This window comes from Dreissena polymorpha, chromosome 1 (assembly GCF_020536995.1).
Source record: "Dreissena polymorpha isolate Duluth1 chromosome 1, UMN_Dpol_1.0, whole genome shotgun sequence".
Classification (NCBI taxonomy): domain Eukaryota; kingdom Metazoa; phylum Mollusca; class Bivalvia; order Myida; family Dreissenidae; genus Dreissena; species Dreissena polymorpha.
In genome coordinates this window covers 75,875,186-75,894,607 of record NC_068355.1, presented here as the reverse complement: position 1 = coordinate 75,894,607, position 19,422 = coordinate 75,875,186, and the positions used below count along the sequence as shown (strand labels likewise).

General features: G+C 34.6%; 1 protein-coding gene across 1 annotated transcript; it reads right to left on the bottom strand.

Moving 5' to 3' along the window:
- Positions 1-13,651: 13,651 nt before the first annotated feature.
- LOC127831508 (mucin-1-like) lies at positions 13,652-17,779 on the bottom strand. Its single transcript, XM_052356524.1, has 3 exons — positions 17,674-17,779; positions 13,937-14,741; positions 13,652-13,683 (listed from the first exon to the last, which is right to left on the bottom strand). Exons 1-3 carry the CDS (start codon positions 17,686-17,688, stop codon positions 13,652-13,654), a joined length of 852 nt encoding a protein of 283 aa, XP_052212484.1. The 5' UTR covers positions 17,689-17,779.
- Positions 17,780-19,422: the final 1,643 nt, after the last annotated feature.

Here is a 19,422-nt window from a genome sequence, read left to right as displayed (position 1 = left end):
ATCATCATCATCATCATCATCATCATCATCATCATCATCATCATCATCATCATCATCATCATCATCACCACCACCACCACCACCACCACAATCGTCATCACCATCATCATCATTATCATTATAATCATTATCATCATCAAGCGTCGAATCGAATATTTACAAGAGGTTAATATACAGAAACCAAAAATCGTAGCATCATAGAAACTCCATCATCATTTCAAACTTTTCATATTATTTAATAGCCAAAGTCTCAATTGACTTTTCTAATTAAGTCGTAGCCGGAAATGAATGGTGTCTAAGCACACGCACAACCCTGATAGAAATCTAATAAAGCATTGTTAAATTTCTCTTTACTTTACCGCCAATGGCTGTTTATGTGTTTAACATCACGTTTCAATTTGGTCAATCATTTATACGAACTTATTGACCTTACACATTCATTGAGTTTGAAAGACAGTTTAGAGGTTTGGACTTTGAATTTGAAACATGAGAGCATTATGGCTTTATGCAGATTTGACTTTGTTTTGGAGTCAATATGAGTCATTCGCACATCAAAATAAACGAGCTAGTTTTATTCATTGGGCGTTTCGCATAATAACTTACGCTATATTTGTTTGGTCGTGTTTGATTGCTTCTTCCTTCAGTCGGCTTTCGGTGAATCAAACTAATTGTGTATATCCTCATACGATGCACACGATGCGTTGTGCGATAAAAACACATGAAATACTCCGTTTCGTCTATAGTTCAACCTTTAAGACGAATTTTGTGTCTATACATCAACAAACGCTCAAACATCAATAGGCACGTGTGCGTTTTGAATCCGACCACTTTTAACGTAACATAATCACATTCGTGAAATATTTATTTAAAAAAATCAGGGAAGCTGTCTTAACCATGGTTTCACTGTAATAAATAGCCAATGTAATTGTTGAAGCATTTTCCCGCCAGTTTTACCAAATAAAAGATCGTAACATTGCACTAGCTTATTAATTTGATAGATAGTCCTCGAACTTTTTTCTTAATAAGCAGAATTAGGAATCATTTAAAACGCAAACACATCTCTTGACTTTCTCTTCAAAAAGCGAACTTTTATTTCGTGCGCATAAGTTCTATACTCAAATATATTTTACTAAATACTGATAGATCGATGATATACCGTTTGTAATCACCTCTTTGTTGTGGATAAGCCGATATAGGAAGAGACAGACAGGTCGAATTAAATTTACAAGCCTTGTGCGCATTATTATCAAACATACGCCAACAGAGTCGTTTCTCATTAACCCATTTATGCCTAGCGTCTACAAAAAATGCCTAGGCAAACAGCGTAGACCCAATTGAGACGCCGCATAATGCGGCGTCTTATCAGGGTCTGCGCTGTTTGCTTGAATGAATTTCTGTAAGAAATATTGTTAATATAGAAATAAATATATTAGACATCCCTAATTTTGGAAATAAATTTATCCAATTTAGAAGGGTGGGAGAGTCCACTCGGCATAAATGGGTTAAAACACGATGGCCATCATTACCGAAGACCTCTGACATGAGCTTAATGTTATAGTTTGTCAAGTGGGACATGCTTACATCCACCTTCTTGTCCGAATAAATGTGTGAAAGACCGTTATTTTTGGAATCGATGTTGCATAAACGGCACTTTGTGGTTATTTTCAAGTAGATTGCACTTGGATGACAAGAGCAGGGTGGGTTTTAAAAATAAAATACAGATCAAAGTAAAATAATACGCCATCCAGAATAACCATTAAGGCCACTCGTTGCAACTTATTACTAATAAATGTGGTCGAATGGTTACTTATTTGGGGGTGTTGCGTAAATGCGTAAAGGTGAGGTCGAAATTAGCCACAGTTCCGGTGGGTCACGGTCCGTATTTACCGATGTCACTATTTCCACTCAATGTTAACATATTCTAGACTAAGTACCTTTGTATCGATTTAATAAGGATTTTTCTATGTGATTATCCTCGCAGAAGACATTGTGGTTGAGGAATAATTAGATACTTTCCAGTTTGCAGCGCCTTATACAAGCACATCGGTTCAATACTAAATGAGTCGCGTTCCGAGAAAACTGGGCTTAATGCATGTGCGTAAAGTGTCATCCCAGATTAGCCTGTGCAGTCCGCACAGGCTATTCAGGGACGACACTTTCCGCCTTAACTGGATTTTCGTGTAGAAGAGACTTCCTTTAAACGAAAAATACCATAAAAGCGTCCTTGATTAGCCTGGGCGGACTGCACAGGCTAATCTGGGATGACACTTTAACCACCTGCCTGAAGCCCCGTTTTCTCAGAACGCGTCTCAAATGAAAAGTGCGAGTGATGAATCCAGTTCGTTCAATACTTAACGCAAGGATGATCTTGATAAACCAATATTCAAAGGATGCACTCACCATGCTTAAATGCTGTTTTGAATTAGGGCAAGAAGGGAATATTTCTTAAGATACAGATTATATAACAAATAATACCTGACATAACGATAAAATAATGATGTATTTTTTGTGTTGGCACGTTTTGTTTATTAAATGCAGTGCAATGAGCGAATCATCTTTCAGTTAACCAAAAAGCCCAATGTCGAGTTAAACAACAAATGTCTTCCTTTGTCTAAACAGTAAAGGTATTTCCTTACTGTCGCATAACTGTTAAGGTTAGGCTTTTGATAAAATAAATGCGACTTCGATATTAATTTAGGAGACACAATTGTTATTGTGAAGGCTACACAGCAATAATATTCAATATCATTGGCTATCATGCATACTATATCATTTACAGTGAGCAGTTCTCATAGTTACGCATGATATCTATAAAGGTGTCGTAATATGACCTTTCAGAAATTAAATGTCATTAAAAATAACATAACACTTATGTAAGAAACCGACAGTGTATTCTCAAGGTCAGTATATGAATAACAAAAATGGATATATGACTGACGATTTTTTAAATATTATTTTTTTATGACACATCCACTTATTTATGACGCTGCATTGCTTGCCTTTTCATCAGTACATTTCAACAATAAGTAAACACAATTTTGCAATTCCTTGATCGACACTTGTCGAGGTCACTCCAAACGGGTAAGGTGATCTAGTGCGTGTACACATAGCCGACACTTTATCCAGGTAATAAAGTGTATATTTTAACCAATTGATTTGCAAACGATCACGTACACTGGTTATGACGCGCGTCTCTTTGTGCACCTCTTCAGTTCATGAGTGTTTCCGGAGTATTTTCTTGTTTCGTGGTCAACATTATTTACTTATTCAGTGAGAACAACTTACATTCCATGTCCACCGAATATAAGAGATGAATTATCAAATGGCATCAGATCTAATGAAAGGAAATGATGTTTATTTCAAAAAAGGCCATATTGTTTAAAAAAAAATTAACATGTTTATCTTAAAAAGCGCTTAGCTCGAATGGGGTATACATTTTATTACGCCCTTTTTTAGACGTAACGCGCATACTTGATTTTATAAATATCCCGCTGTTTTTTTAAAAGAAACTGTACGATTAATAGCTACCAATTATAATATATTTCATCTAATTCAATTTTGTTTTTGTAATTTCGTCGGTAAGATATCCGTGTGCATATGATGTGCATGTATAACTCGAAAAATCAAACAGGTTTTTAGCACTGACATTTCGGATTAATGCTCGTAATGCAAAACTATTAAGTTGGCATCTGTTAGCCTGAAAATACACTAAAGCCTGAACGAATTAAATACAATAAGCATTACATAAGCAAAATGAAAAGCACAATGTTAAAGGGGCCTTTTCACAGATTTTGGCATTTTTTTAACTTATTCATTAAATGCTTTATATCGATAAATGTAAACATTGGATCGTAAAAGCTCCAGTAAAAAATCAAGAATAAGATTTAAAAAAGGAAAAGAACATTGCCCGGACCAGGTTTCGAACCAGTGACCCCTGGAGTCCTGCCAGAGACCTGAAGTAAAAACGCTTTATCCTACTGAGCTATTCCGCCGTGTACACACATTGAACGTATTTTATACCTTATATAAGCAATCTTCGTAGTTTCACAAAATTTAACGACAAAAACAGAACTCTCCAAATTATTCAATCGTTTCGCGTTGCAACGCTTTATAATTTTTTAGTTTTAAAATCGTCAAAAGATGCATATAATGGCTATATTAGACCATGGTAAATGTTCAGTATTACTGTGTCCTCACAAATATCATAACTAAAACGAAAATTTGCGAATCTGAAACAACTTTTTTCAATTTTGTCAATTTACCAAAACGTGAAAAGATCCCTTTAATTTTTAACCGCATTCTGCTTTCAATAATTTCTTTTTTAATAAGCTGACAGGTCCGTTTGTTATTACCGATAATTACCAGAAACTACCGTTACAAAGATAAAATTCCGTGGGTGGGTGAAAATACTTCTAGAATAAAAAAATGGCGATATCTAAGCCTTTTCAATGTCGAATATAATTTCTTTTTTTTTCAAACTCATATGCCCGGTATGAAGTTGGAATATCGGTCGCAGATCCGATCTTAAAGTTTACTTTGCTGACTTTTTTACCCATCATTTAACCAAAAAGAAGAAATAATACCTTAGATAACCTAATCATCAAGTAAACACGTAGCATGGTTTTTGATGACATCATAGAAATTGGTCCTCTGGTTAATCTAAACGTTGATATCGATTATTATATACCCATGTAATGAAGTGAATTGGAAAAAAAGTTTGGATGTTATCATTTAAAGTGTGGCTGTGACGCGCATGCCTGGGTACCTCTTCAGTTTAAGAGTGTCCGCGTAATACAATGAAATGGTGTGGTCAAAATGAATTTCTCTTCCGTACAAAGGCATGTTTTTGAAGCGCTTTATTCATACACAATGCAAATACAACAGCTACTACGATCAGGGACGAAAAGCATTGACACTTTTCTAGCAGCTTCTTTAAATGTGTTATATTACTTTGCTATGAGCACCCGCATATATGACTGGAATAAGCATAGAGACATTTCAATATGTTAGTTTGTAAACATAAGCCACAACAACTGCTTTGATGTGTGGCATTAACAATAAGGCCCCAATGTATTCCATTTGGTCGCACATTGTGAAGAGAGTTACCAGGTAAATATATATTTTCGATCCATTTACTAAATATCTCTACAGAATGCACGTTTTAATTTGGTCTTCCAATGTACAGCGAGTGGCTTATAATACATATGTATATTCGATTTATGACTGATTCTTTACAATGGTCGTCTGAAGCTGCAGGCCATATTATATTCATGCATGTTAAAATTCAAAGTTTATATGACCGTTACTGGCGATTATTTCATTGAAAACTAGTTTCGATTAAAATAATGTCCATATTCGCAACAGCGCATTTATGGACGAAATGTATACTAATACGTTTACATGCAAAATATGGGCGAATTTTATACTAACACCGATACATTTACGATGCGGACTTAATGTATACTTATACGTATACATGCAAGATGCGGACGGAATATATACTAATACGTATACATTCGAGGTTCTGACGGGATATATACTCATACCTGTGCACACGCAAGGTACACAGATAGCCAAGCCATATAGAAACTACGTTTTACCAAATTTGATATCGATTGAAGAAAATCACTGACATTCATTTAGTTGTTTTTCATTATGTTTTACGGATATAACTTTCTATTAAAAAGCCTTTATATGATGGGGATATTTGTTTGTTTTCAGCACACTTCAAATAAAAATTTGGTAAAAATTCATATACTCTAGTTGCAATCCGGATCATTGCCGAACAGTTATCATGAAGACTTGCCTTTTTTCCGGCCGTAAAATCTCTTAATTACTTTGTTGAACAGCACGCACGAAGTAATTGACGTTAAACACGAATCTGCGTGACCAGTGAACACTGTTGTTTCAACTTTTAAGTGAACACTTAACAGTAAACGTTCACCTTATGTTGTTAAACTAGTATAATTCTATTCATCAAGAAAACCTGTTAATACACTTCTCCTTTAAGAATAGGCACACGGTGGAATATCGGAAGGAAATGTGTATGCTGATGAGTGTTTATTTTTCATATTTAAAGTAATATACTAACTAAGACAGCAATTTGTATTAAGATTTATGATATTTACAAAAATGCTCTGACATATTTATAGCATTAATTAACATTAAACAGATATTCAAATACAGTATAACCCATTTATGCCTAGTGGACTCTCCCATTCTTCTAAATTGGATCAATTTATTTCCAAAAATTGGGATGTCTAGTATATTTATTTCTATATTTAGAATATTTCTTACAGAAATTCCTTTAAGCAAACAGCGCAGACCCTGATGAGACGTCTCATCTGGGTATGTGTTGTTTGCCAAGGCCTTTTTGCTAGACGCTTGCCATAAATGGGTTAATTAACGGGATAAGATCGCAGCTTGACATAATTTATACACTGTATTATACACTATACACTTTATACACGATATTACGCATCATTATTGTTCACACAGACACGAGCTGTCTGTTATGCACTTTAATGAAAATTAATGGACAAGCATCAAGGAAATGTCAACGGAACGTTAACTAATGTGATTTTAAACTAGGACTTGACCTACTTTTTTTTAAACCTTTATGCACTAATGAATGAACAATATAAACGAATTCCGACATTTTGACATCCAGTTAATTTATTAAATTGTAATGTTTTCCTTTACTTATCCATTAAAATCGCAGCATAACTATGATAATGAGAAATATGATTAATGAGACAGTTTTGCCAAAACAGATCATGGCACATTATTTACATCCCTTGTTCCGTTTTACTATTTTTTTTAGACTCGTAACAATTACTGTATGTATTGAAGTGTGTCATTAAATGTTTTATATTTATAAATGTAAACATTGGATCTATAAGGCTCCAGTAAAGCAGAAGAAAATTAAAGAAAGAAAAAAAAGGCTCGAACCACTGACCCCTGGTGTAAAGTCTATCGCTTAGATCACTCGGCAGTCCGTGCTAATACACCCAGTGATGTATTTTATACTCTATATAAGTAATCCTCGTAGTATCACAAAAAATAACGACAACAACAGAACAGAAATCTCCATATTATTCAATCGTTTCGCGTTAATATAATTTTAGGTGTTTAAATCGCCAAAAGATGCATATAAAGGATGTTTTAGAGCATGGTACATGTTCAGTATTACGGTTTCCTTTTAGGTGTTTAAATCGCCAAAAGATGCATATAATGGATATTTTAGAGCATGGTACATATTCAGTATTACGGTTTCCTCACAAATAACATTACTACAACGGAAAATTTGCGGATCTAAAACTTTTTTTTAATCTTTTGTTAATTTTCCAAAACGTGAAAATGCCCCTTTAAGGGACGGTAGAACTTCTCAGTGTGTGGCAGTTATGATTAACATTAACCATACAAGTTGCGAGACAAAGTAATGCATTGGTACTAAAATAAAATGTAGTAAATGTACATATGAATAGCGCAAATGATATTCAGTTTCTTAAATATATTACTAGTGTTAGTAAACAAGACTCCAAGCATTGCAACGAAAGTACCATCGTCTGTACTTGGCAAATGGCTGTTAGACACAAATGTTTAAATTTAATATCTCTTTCTGATCGATCGAGTCCATCATTTCATCATACCCTCTTTGAAACCTTATCAACAAGTAAAAACACGGAGTGTTGACCTACGTCAAAGCAAAGCGTTAGGGTGAATAGGTACATGTTAACATAAGCGAGTCTTCACTCTTTTACTGTACTAATAAACTGTTCAATGCAAACGAGTACTGTGAACATAACCACTTTCTTTGTATTGTTATGACGCGGGCCTCTAAATACCTCTTCATTTTACGAGTGTCCGCGAAATTGTTTTATCTGTTTTGGTCAAGTGGAAGGAATTTGACATGCATTCCATGTTTTATTGTTGTTGTTTCGATGATAATTTATAATAAATAAATAAATAATGCATCGATGAGCCAAGGCTGTGACGCTATGAATACCGAATTTCTATAATAAATGTGTTTGTTATATATGTTACGATATAATTTTCCTCAATACAAATGAATTACAATCCCAACAGATTGTGTATCTTTGTCTTTTTATGTTTAGCCCGCTATTGTGCATTTTTTTCAAATATGGAAAATAAATTCATAAACGGCAGTGTTATGTCTTTCAATAGAGCTATAAATAAAAGGCACTGTTTCACAACATACATACGGGAAAAATTCATTGCCGTTTACTCGTAAATGTTCGTGTATTCCATTTTCTAATACATTCGCCTTTAAAGGCGCCTAAAACTGATATGACGGAAATCCCGCATTGTTACTGTAGTTTGTACCTGCCACTACCATATCGTAATGTTTCTTCAAATAAATTGTAGCTGTCTGAAGCGTTATCGGTAGTATTTAAATTATTTAACAAATCCATGTTATTCTGAATAAAGATTTTGATGTCCCCCAGTCTATACCGCGGGACATATTGCTTTTGCATCGTCTGTTTGTTTGTTTGTTTGTTTGTTTGTTTGCGTCAAACTTTAACATTGGCTATAACATTTGCAATATTGAAGAGAGCAACTTGATATTTTGCATGCATGTGTATCTCATAGCGCTGCACATTTTGAATGGTGAAAAGTCAAGGTCAATGTCATCCTTCAAGGTCAAATATATAGGGGGACATAGTGTTTCACAAACACATCTTGTTTTTCAATATAATCACACATATACTTTACGAGTTGATTTCCGATGGTAAATATAATAACACATATGTGTAAGAATATTCTATTTTTTATATACTTTAATGAAAAATCATGACATTAATCTCGTTAAAGCCCGAAATTGATCCCCAAATCATCCAGTCGCGCAACATTCCTCATACCATTGACACATCTTAATCTCATTTGATAACAACCTAGAATAACCGATACAACACAAATGATGTGTTTATTCACCTGTGCCCTCAGTTTTAAACTACTGAGACCTGGTATGGGGAAACCGACCGGATGTGTATGAAATGCCGGTTATCCACGCCAGTTGGTCGTTCTCATTTATTCATTTACATCTTCCCGCAATTTTACCATCCAGTACCGAAAATCACCAAATGGTAAAAGTAGCATTGATTATTTGTATATGAAATAACTGTCCTAACGATATTATCTAAATACGTATTAAAAGTTACCCTCCATAGAAATTATGATTGGTATAAGCATTTTATAAACTTCTTACATGCTTGTCAATATAACTAGATTTATAATTTCCATAGTGGATTGTTTTCCATAGAACTAAAGGTATAAGATCTCGTAATCCTAAGGCATTTCGTAATGCCGATTAATATGGATGTATGCGTTATTATACGAGTCGTGTTCTGAGAAAACTGGGCTTAACGCATGTGCGTGAAGTGTCGTCCCAGATTAGCCTGTACAGTCCGCACAGGCTAATCAGGGACGACACTTTCCGCCTAAACTTGATTTTCGGTAAAGAGGGACTTCCGAAACTAAAAATATCATAAAAGCGGAAAGTGTCGTCCCTGATTAGCCTGTGCGGACTGCACAGACTAATCTGGGACGACACTTTACGCACATGCATTAAGCCCAGTTTTCTCAGAACGCGGCTCATACCATGACCAATTATGCGCCCTTTTGTCAATATCAACACAGAGTTGTTGTTCCATGCTCGTGCAACAGATTACCCTGATGGGTGGTAATTTACTTTTGTATGTTAAGACTGGAACGAGTTATTGTGGGGAACTCTCTTTTTAAAAAGGAAAAAGGAAACGTCGCATAGTCTGGTCAGGAATTCCACTGACTGTTAAAGAATAATCGATGCTGATTATTCCCGTCTAGTATTTAAAAATCCACCAATGCTGCAACAACGTTATGCTCTGGGCAACATCTTACCGCAAACGACAGGCGGTGAGTCCGTCTTTCGCCCATTAATGTCTTAAGGAGTCATGTTTTCAAGTGGGATTATAAAAAGATTGCATTAGAAAAGGTATGCCATTATAAAATTACTCATGTTGGGCGTTAAATTGGCTCCATCTGACTTTTCAATACATTGCTACATATATTATCGTAAAGGTACATTTTGTACATCTTTTCGAACCTCGCCTCTTTTCGAACCCTTTATTTGTTCATATTTCATGCGCATGCGCGCACGCGCATTACTTCATCGTTTTTGTCTGTACCCACGGACGGGTCAATATACGCTCAGTGGTGTACCTACGCATTGTTTACGACGACTTGCGCGTAGCTGTCAACCTCCGAAAATGCGTCAAAACAGGTTAACTAAGTAATTAAACATAAAACAAGTAAAACTCTTTTTTTTCTTAATGCAATTTTTCATATATGATGATTTTAATGTGAAAACCTGTAAAACATGGTCTTACTTTTGAACTCAACTATGCTTGCCAATATACACTTTTCGTCTGCAGCAATAAGACACGTGATCATGGTCAAATCACGTGAAAAATCTTTTTCTGAACTAAGTAAAACGCTGCATACTACTTAATGTTGCAACTTATTTAATACTATCCTGAATGTGTTACTTTAATTTTTCCTTAAATATTTCAGGAAATCCCAACGAAAAGAATTAAAAAAACACATAAGACATACTCTCCATCAGCACTCACACATGCTAATAAGCTTGATACAGAAACGGGAATGCCTATGTAAGCTGTTACTAGACAGTATTGTGTACCAGATAACACCCTTCGTGATAGGGTAAAATGCCGTGTAAATCCAGTAAGCTTCTGGTCCACCATTGTCCGTTAAATGGTTTAAGGCAGCCAGTGGCCACAGCTTCGATTCATAAAACCAAGGCGGTAAGTCAAATATAGGGCAGAAACTACCAACGAACGAGCTGTTGATAGATATTTTAGAAATTTTGAAAAAAATAATGAAAAGTAAAAACCTCATTCACAAACCAGAGTGTATTTAAATTGTGATTGCAAATATTCAAAAAGACGTTTGGATAAGACCAGTTTGTCTTTGACATAATCGCTTCTGATCCAGAAGAAGCACCCTGCAGCAATGTTCATTCATTATCGCACCCTTGAAAACTAAATAGGGTGGGATCTGTGTCTCAATAGCGTTACCGCCACCGAGAACTTTGATTGCTGTTGTCCGGGATTATGTTATTGCTCTATGTTATATAAAAGAAAAAAGCCTAAGGCTTATTGCAATATTTTTTGGTCGATTAAAGTATTACGTTCGATCTGAAATCGGACAAAACAGTATCGATTGGAATTAATATGAACATATGTAAGGGAGTATAATTTCTGAAGAACATAGATAGTACCAATACCAGTATTGCTATGCTGACGTTTTATCAGAAGATAGTAGAATAAATCAAATGTTAATACATTGTTGTAATAAAACATGGTGACAGCAAACTAAACAATTGATAAACAGAGAATTTGTACAATTTTATAATTTGTGTCAGTCAGTGCTCAAGCTAGGATTTAAAAAGGGCAGGGGGACTTTTTTTCGTCAAAAATGGCACTTTCAAGCGAGCAGTATTTTGTCAAACGGGCACTTTCGAAAGCGCGGTCGTATCCGGAATGCTCCCTGTTTGATATTTATTTTTATATTGTTAATGCACTTGTAATTGATAGAATATATTGTTTCGATTATTATTAAACCATGTTAATACAATGTCTACAATGAGTAATTAATAAATGGCAATGTAATACACGATTACTATCTTATAATATGTCTTAATAAATAAAAATAAAAGGGCAGTAGGGGGCTCGGAAAGGCAGGGTGGATCTTCGGAAGGGTAGGTCGCGGCTCCCTTCCGTTTAAGCCTAGCTGGGGCACTGATGAGTACATACATTATGATGTTTACAGGCCCACGTAGTAAAAACTAGATTGCCACATACAGTTCAAATAAAATAATGTATGTTAATATGTATATACAGTGTTTAAGCAGAAAGGCTTAGGCAGACTGTTCGTCATCTCTGTTATTGGTACGGTCTTTATATAAATGTTATTTTTTGAGGCACCTTATTTTTAGCACAATAAAGGACATGTTAGATTCGGTCGAATGTATATATTATTTTAATATCATTATATTAAAATGACGATTTACGCAGATTTTAACGTGTATGCTCTGACGTACAAATACTGTGAAATTCTTATAAATTTGGTTAAATAAACATTTACTTTTGAGATTGTCAGTATCAAATGTTGTTTACAATATCTAGAGCACGTGCAAAGATGTCAGCATAACGTTTTAAGATGCATTTTTGAATATATGTATCCCGGAAAAGCAACTTTTTGGAAAAACCCACTAATCTGCTGGTACAAATAAACATGACCCATTTATAATCCTTTCAAAATCACACTCCGTATCAACCGTTATTATTTAAAGTAAGCTATCATTGGTTGATTTAATGGACAAGCGTTGTTTGTACCGGGGTGATTAGTGGGTTTTTCTAAACTCGTGCTTTTCCGGGATCAGTCTATTGCGGACACCGCCCTCGGAGCATTTCCCGCCAAACGGAACTGAGGCATAAAAAATAAATCATTGTTCAATAGGACGTTTTTAGCATTTGATTAATTTCATACAAATATATACAATCAGAATATAGCGCGTAAAAACGATATCCCTTAATTAGTAACTTGAATAAGAAAGAGGGAAAGTGATTATCTTATTACGAAAAGAGCCAGACTTTGGAACAAAGGACTTATTTGTCGTTACAAACTAAGCTGATACATATTAAACGATGTATTCAGGCTATCATAATTTATGGACTTTTAGTATTTGAATGAAACCTCCATCGGTGCATAAAATAGACCGGCGTTGTGCGCACCTTCTGAGTACATGTTTTTGTTTTGTGTCATATAGATCCGTAGAATTACTCATATAATACGGTCTACTGTTATGTTGTCGACATGATGGCTATTTGAAATAAGGGAACATAGATGTTTTGTGTGTATTAGCTTTTCAGCTTTCAGCCTTTAATATTGATTTCAATATTAATATTGCAGTGTCAAGTGATCTTGTCTTTTGTAATTATGTGGTCCTCGCTGGCATTTCAGTTAGAGGCAACTGATGCATACAAATTGTTTTTTGTATCTGTCATTGGAATGACCTTCCTTAAAACAATGCCTTATTGTTGTTTTATCGATTAGCTAATTTAATCAACAGTCCAGCGAATATTAAGGTATTTCAATTGCGCTTCCGGTATTATAAACCAATAGTTATGAGCGGTCATTGCTGTTACAATGGTATCAGTTTCTGGTATTCAACGTTAGTAAAGCAATAATAAATAAATACATTTAATGTCTCTTGTATGTTCTTTAGGTGTATACATAAACTTTATAATTATGTTAAACACTTTCTTATCCAAAGATCTTTTAGTCGTATGGTCGATAACTTAGTTCATTAAAATATGTGCAAATAAAAAAGTTCGTCACTTTCGTTACCGGTATTATAAACAAAACGTTTTTAGTGGTCAACGCCGTCAAAGAAGTATCGGTTTCTGTTGTTTATCTTAAGGAAAAGCGATTCCTAAATAAATTGAGTTTGTATTGCTGTATATGTATACATTGATTATAAACGCTTACGACATGTGCAATATTTTTTAATCATCAGAGTGTCAAACATATAGCACTTTCTGGCTAGGGCGCAATGTCCATTTTTGCCTCACGACTCTCCATCCGCACAGTTTCTAGGACCTTAAAATAAGAATAAATCAGAGTAATACAGAGATAATTATAACGCATAGTGATGTAAACTTGAATTATTATAAGTTGTTATGGTCGCAGCTGAGCATCGGATACGGTGTCCTCCTAGCGTTCAATAGGTCTCGCGTTCGATCCCCAACTCGTGAGTGTTCTTCGGATTTCCCTGTATTAATTTTCACCAATATGCAAAATATGAATTGAAATTATTTCTAAAAAAGACATAATTGGGCCTAGTTATACATACATCCATCTCTACTTGGTGATGACTTTAGCGTTTCCTTGTCGGATTCGGTGTCCTGAGAGCTTGATTTAGAACTACTACCGCCTTTCTCCGCAATATCCTGAATGTTTATGACGATTTTATACTTCGGGTCATCGGAATCAGTACCAAGGGAACTTGATTTGGACCTGCTATTGTATTCATCAGATTTAGTATCGGAATCGGTCTGCTGTGAACATTGTTTGGACCTGCATCTGTTTTCCTTGGATTTGGTTTCGGAATCGGTCTCTTTGGAATTTGGCTTAGGCCTGCTTCTATTTTTCCCTGTTTTAATATTGTCGTCATCTTTGTTACTACTTGGTTTAGGCCATCTATTATTTGTTTCGGTAATAATATTGTCGACCTTTTTGTTACTACTTGGTTTGGGCGTGTTATTTTTTTCCGCCGTACTAATGATGTCGTTCTTCATGGAACTACTTGGTTTGGGCGTGATTTTTTTTGCCGCCGTACTAATGATGTCGTTCTCATTGGTACTACTTGGTTTGGGCGTGCTTTTATTTTCCGCCGTACTAATGATGTCATTCTCCTTGATACTACTTGGTTTGGGCGTGCCATTATTTTCCGCCGTAATAATACCGGCGACACCGTTGTTACTTAAACTTTGTTCTGCGACGTTCGGGGCAGCTACTGCGGAAGGCATTTTGCCACGTAAGTTTGCGCCGTTCGGGGCAGCTACTGCGGAAGGCATTTTGCCACGTAAGTTTGCGCCGTTCCCTGCTGCAGGCTGGGCGGCAAACTGGTTGACAAGTGCAAGGAGAATGCAGTGAACCTGTAAACGGAGAGAGAGAGAGTGACACGTGATTTCGTTCTTTAACCATTTATTTTAACTTAAACTTATATCAAGGGGATAATTCAATTTTGTTTCAATGAAAACTCCGAAATTTGACATATACTTGGACACTATACAACTGTATTTTGTATTGTATATTCTCTTTGATATATTGAAAAATAAAATGTATTCCACAATACACATTGCGATTACGATACCAAGTCGTTAATGGCATTATATATATATTTTTTTGAATGTTGACATTGTAATATGCAAATCGGAATGCAATATACCGATATTGCTGTTTTGATTTAACTCAGTATTTTTCAATATCAATTATAAGAACTATAAGGACTAGTATGTCTGGTTTTGGTGCAGAGAACCCGCTTTTCTGCTTTCAGTAATGTAAAACAAGTAATGTAGACGGTCGTTTAAAAACGAAAACAAATCAGCATTTGTAAAAAGCTACACCTTATAAAAAATTGTGATCACACAAATAAGTGGTTTTAAAATACTCATTACAATGCTGTAATGTTAGTTGTCATAAAATTACGTTATAATGTTTAGTTCTTTGCTGCTGAATGAATGATGTAAATTATGTTTAAAACAAACACAAAAAACATTATTTAACCCATTTATGCCTAGCGTCCTGAAAAAAGGACATTGCAAACAGCGTAGACCCAGATGAGACGCCGCATTATGCAATTTAGAAGGATGGGAGAGTCCACTTGGCATAAATGGGTTAAGTGTCGCCAAATTGTTATGTCGGAGTATGGTTTAGGCGCTCAAATGCTGTTTCGCTACGATACCGAGCTTTAAATTCACAGGAACTGACCTTCGCTTACGTTTAGAGAATGTAATTACCCTTTTTCTGAGCAAGAGCGATGAGGTCGTAAGTTAAGATACAGTACTGTAAACTTAATTGATGTGCGTGAACACGATTGGAAATTGTCATTTAGCAGTTTAAACCGTATATATGCGCAGTTCTTTATTCGTTTTATAGTATGCGCAATTGTTGGTTGTTTCCCACATGTAAATGCATAGCGAATATAGCCTTCTTTTTTTCTTACCGAAATAACACTTACATACTGGGCAGAGAGACCTTAACATGCGTTTTCTGAATTTGCCATACCGTCTAATCATTGGTGATGAGAACCGCTGTTTTGAAACTTAATTTCTTATCACTTGAAAAGTGGTCTTTAGCGACCATCGATGCAATAATACAGACGAAAATGTAAAAGAGCATATCCAGCGTGACTGCATTAACCCATTTGTAACAAGTGGACTATCCCATCCTTCTAAATTGGATCAATTTATTTCTAAAATTAGGGATGTCTAGTATATTTATTTCTATATTTAGAATATTTATTACAGAAATTCCTATAAGCAAACAGTTTGCAATGTCATTTTTTCAGGACGCCAGGCATAAATGGGTTAAAAAACGATAAACGTTCTGATGCCTAATGATAGACATGGCAAATTTAAATCCGAGGAATCATATAATAGGACGGGTTACATCTACATGACAGTGTGAAGCAGCAAGACTGTTGGGTGGTTTGATAACGGTATACCGTAATTTACATCGTGGTTACACATTCAAATCCATTGTCGCAATCGTACTATCGCATTGTCGCCATCGTGCTATCGCATTGTCGACATCGTACTATCGCACTATCGCATTGTCGCACACAGGATGTTAATGTGTAACCACGATGGCCTAACGGTATTCCGTATTTAATGCATTTTATCAGTAGGTGTGTCAATTACGTTGACATGGAAAGATGTACACAGATGTAACGTTTGAACCGTATATATCACCGTTTTACATAAGTACATATATGACATTTAATAAACGTAAATAACATAAGTAATACTAATAATATTGACGTTGTTATTTTCTGTTATGAATAAAGATTGTCATCATATAAATAATACATTGATTATGTAATGATGTACTTTTTAATGAAATTTTACAACGGCGTTCAATTGTTTTTACAACATTTACTGAGCAATTTTAATTTATAGGGGTGAATGTAAAACAGTCTTACATATACCGGTTCTGAAGGCTTCGTGTAGCCAAGCCACCATTGGGAAGAATTATTAAGTGTACATTACATAGTGCGGCATGCACCTCACGAGCAATAGTATTGAAGGTACGAGATTTCATTCCATAAAATGGTCGAAAGAAAATGTAAACCATTATAAAAGTTATCATAATAAAATCAAGCATTTTAGGCAAATATGTTATATTACCAAACGATTTCTTCAACGACATTCTGGTATGTACAAAGAGGACAATGTATGCTTTTGGGAAAATATTTTGACATAGGTGAGTCAGCGACTGACTAAATCATAATGAGGAAGACCCAAACTCGTGCGGGTTAAAACATTACAAAACGTAATGTTTTTAAATGTATGCTTACATCTGAAAAGCGTTTGTGAGCAGTTACGATACAATTAATATTTCCTCCTATTTATCTTAACGTCTTGTTTTACTATGAGAAATGGTTACAAGCCATAACAGTATTCATAACTTACGTTAACATATCCAAATTAAATTCTAAAACAAGTATAAGTTTATCATTGTAGTGAGAAAAAAAATCCTACATATATACAATATCTCATTACTTAGGATTTCATAAAAGTATTCATATTATAAAAAAGCTGCAAACACAGTTGTCGATGTACGTTTCATTAAAATATTTTAGGCCCTCGAGTGTTTAAAGGAACACAAAAAGATGCGTGCGTTTGTGAATATCTGTGTCCATGCACAAGTTTTTGTTAAGTTATTGAATGCTTTACAGTTTTATCAGTCGAACAATGAATATTTCCATAAGCACTTAATTTCTGGCTATCAAATCATGCTAATCTATAACAAAGAAACTTACAATATATTAAAGCAATTATTAAAAAAAAAATCAAACTGACTTACAATTAGGAGCCTCATGATGTACACGATTTCCTAGGATTATTTGAACTTAAATTCGAACGGAGAAGTGGAATACATAAAATATCTACTACCACACTGTAGCTTACGGACACGCCTCTCTAAATAGTGACACACGTCAACATACTTGAGCCAATAATAACTCAGGGTATTATCGCGGCATTAACACCAATGCAAATCATATTCCAGACAACTGAAACGTCATCATTCACACTTTTAATTGACAGTGGTGTTTATTGTTGGTTCGTTCATCGATCGGAAACCTTAACCACGCAAACTAGGTAGAAACAAATGTTTTCCTTAATTTACATGTAACATGTTTTAACTCCTACGTTATCACATGTAGTTTTCAATTGCTTTTCTAGAAGTTTTGTTGAAAGATACCACTATCGTATTGCGTATCTACATCTACATGTTGGTAGTCTGATACAAATTATATAAATTGCACATATATTATATATATTTAACCACATAAGTTGATTTTTACATTGAATTATAGCGTCTTTCACCAGTATAGCCGCTTTATATATATATATATATATATATATATATATATATATATATATATATATATATATATATATATATATATATATATATATATTATTTATTTATTTTTGTAATCAATACGACCTTTCGGCTCTACGGTGTTTGTGCGTCCCTATGTTTTTTGTTTTAAGACCGTAGAAATAAAAAGGGTTACTGTAGGAAATTGTTTACAAATCTGTTCTTTACTTTCGTGACATTCGAATAATTGGTTGTACGAATATCATTTTCTCTAACAATTAATAGGATAATAAACGTTTCACTGTACAATACGGAGATATATTTGGAGGAGCACACAGTTTGAAGTCATATTGGCCCTCAAAATGACTTCAAACTTGGGGCGAGTCCAAATATATCACGTATTGTAAAGTTTAAACGTCTAATAAGCGTTTTATTCTATATCCCTTCCTTAAGATCTTTGTTTGATTTTAAAGCTGCAATAGGCATGTATAATCGTTTTTTGAAGCACGATATCCGAAATTCCATTGTCCGTCAACATCTTACCAAACGACACAATAAACAAAACGCTTACCAGTAAACAGACGCTTTAATTCAATCTGTGCTATTTTCAAGACAAGCGCCTATGTGAATCGATTATTGTACATTCAGATTCTTATATCTCGGTCACGGCTTTTATCGTTATGAAACAATTGATTGGAACATATCAAGAATGCCAATTGGATGAATTTATTGGATATAGAATAATACACAGTATTGTCGCAAGTGTACAATAAAATATAACAAACTTAAGATTAACCCCTCAGAACTGACTTTCTGTTAAGCAAACTTTGGGACCTTATTTTTTATAAGACAAACACAGCTCTTATCTATGTGAAAAGTTTTACACGAAATAAATGTCGTGAATGAAATCGGCATTGATATGACCATTTTGGAGAAGTTATTCTCCGTTTAAATGTACACCCTTTAAGAATTGATATAAACACAATCACATTAGCTTACAATACGAACATATACCTTTTGATTGATTTAAAAAATGCTGTTAATTTAGTACTGTTTTTATGAACAAGCAACTGTAATCATGCATACTTAACGATTGTAATAACGTGTTTGGAAAGAGTACTCCGTCATAGTTTTGTCGACTCTTATTTTCCTTGAATTAAAAATTACTGTTAAACGTTCCACCAATCCTAATGAAGAACAATGATTTAGTGTAATATGGTCATTCAA

What these genes read in the sequence shown, in the direction of transcription:
- LOC127831508 (XM_052356524.1), bottom strand. An exon ending in ATCACCAAGTAGAGATGGAT is followed by an intron (nt 13,684 to 13,936) that starts GTATGTATAACT and finishes TCTTATTTTAAG; the next exon opens with GTCCTAGAAACTGTGCGGAT.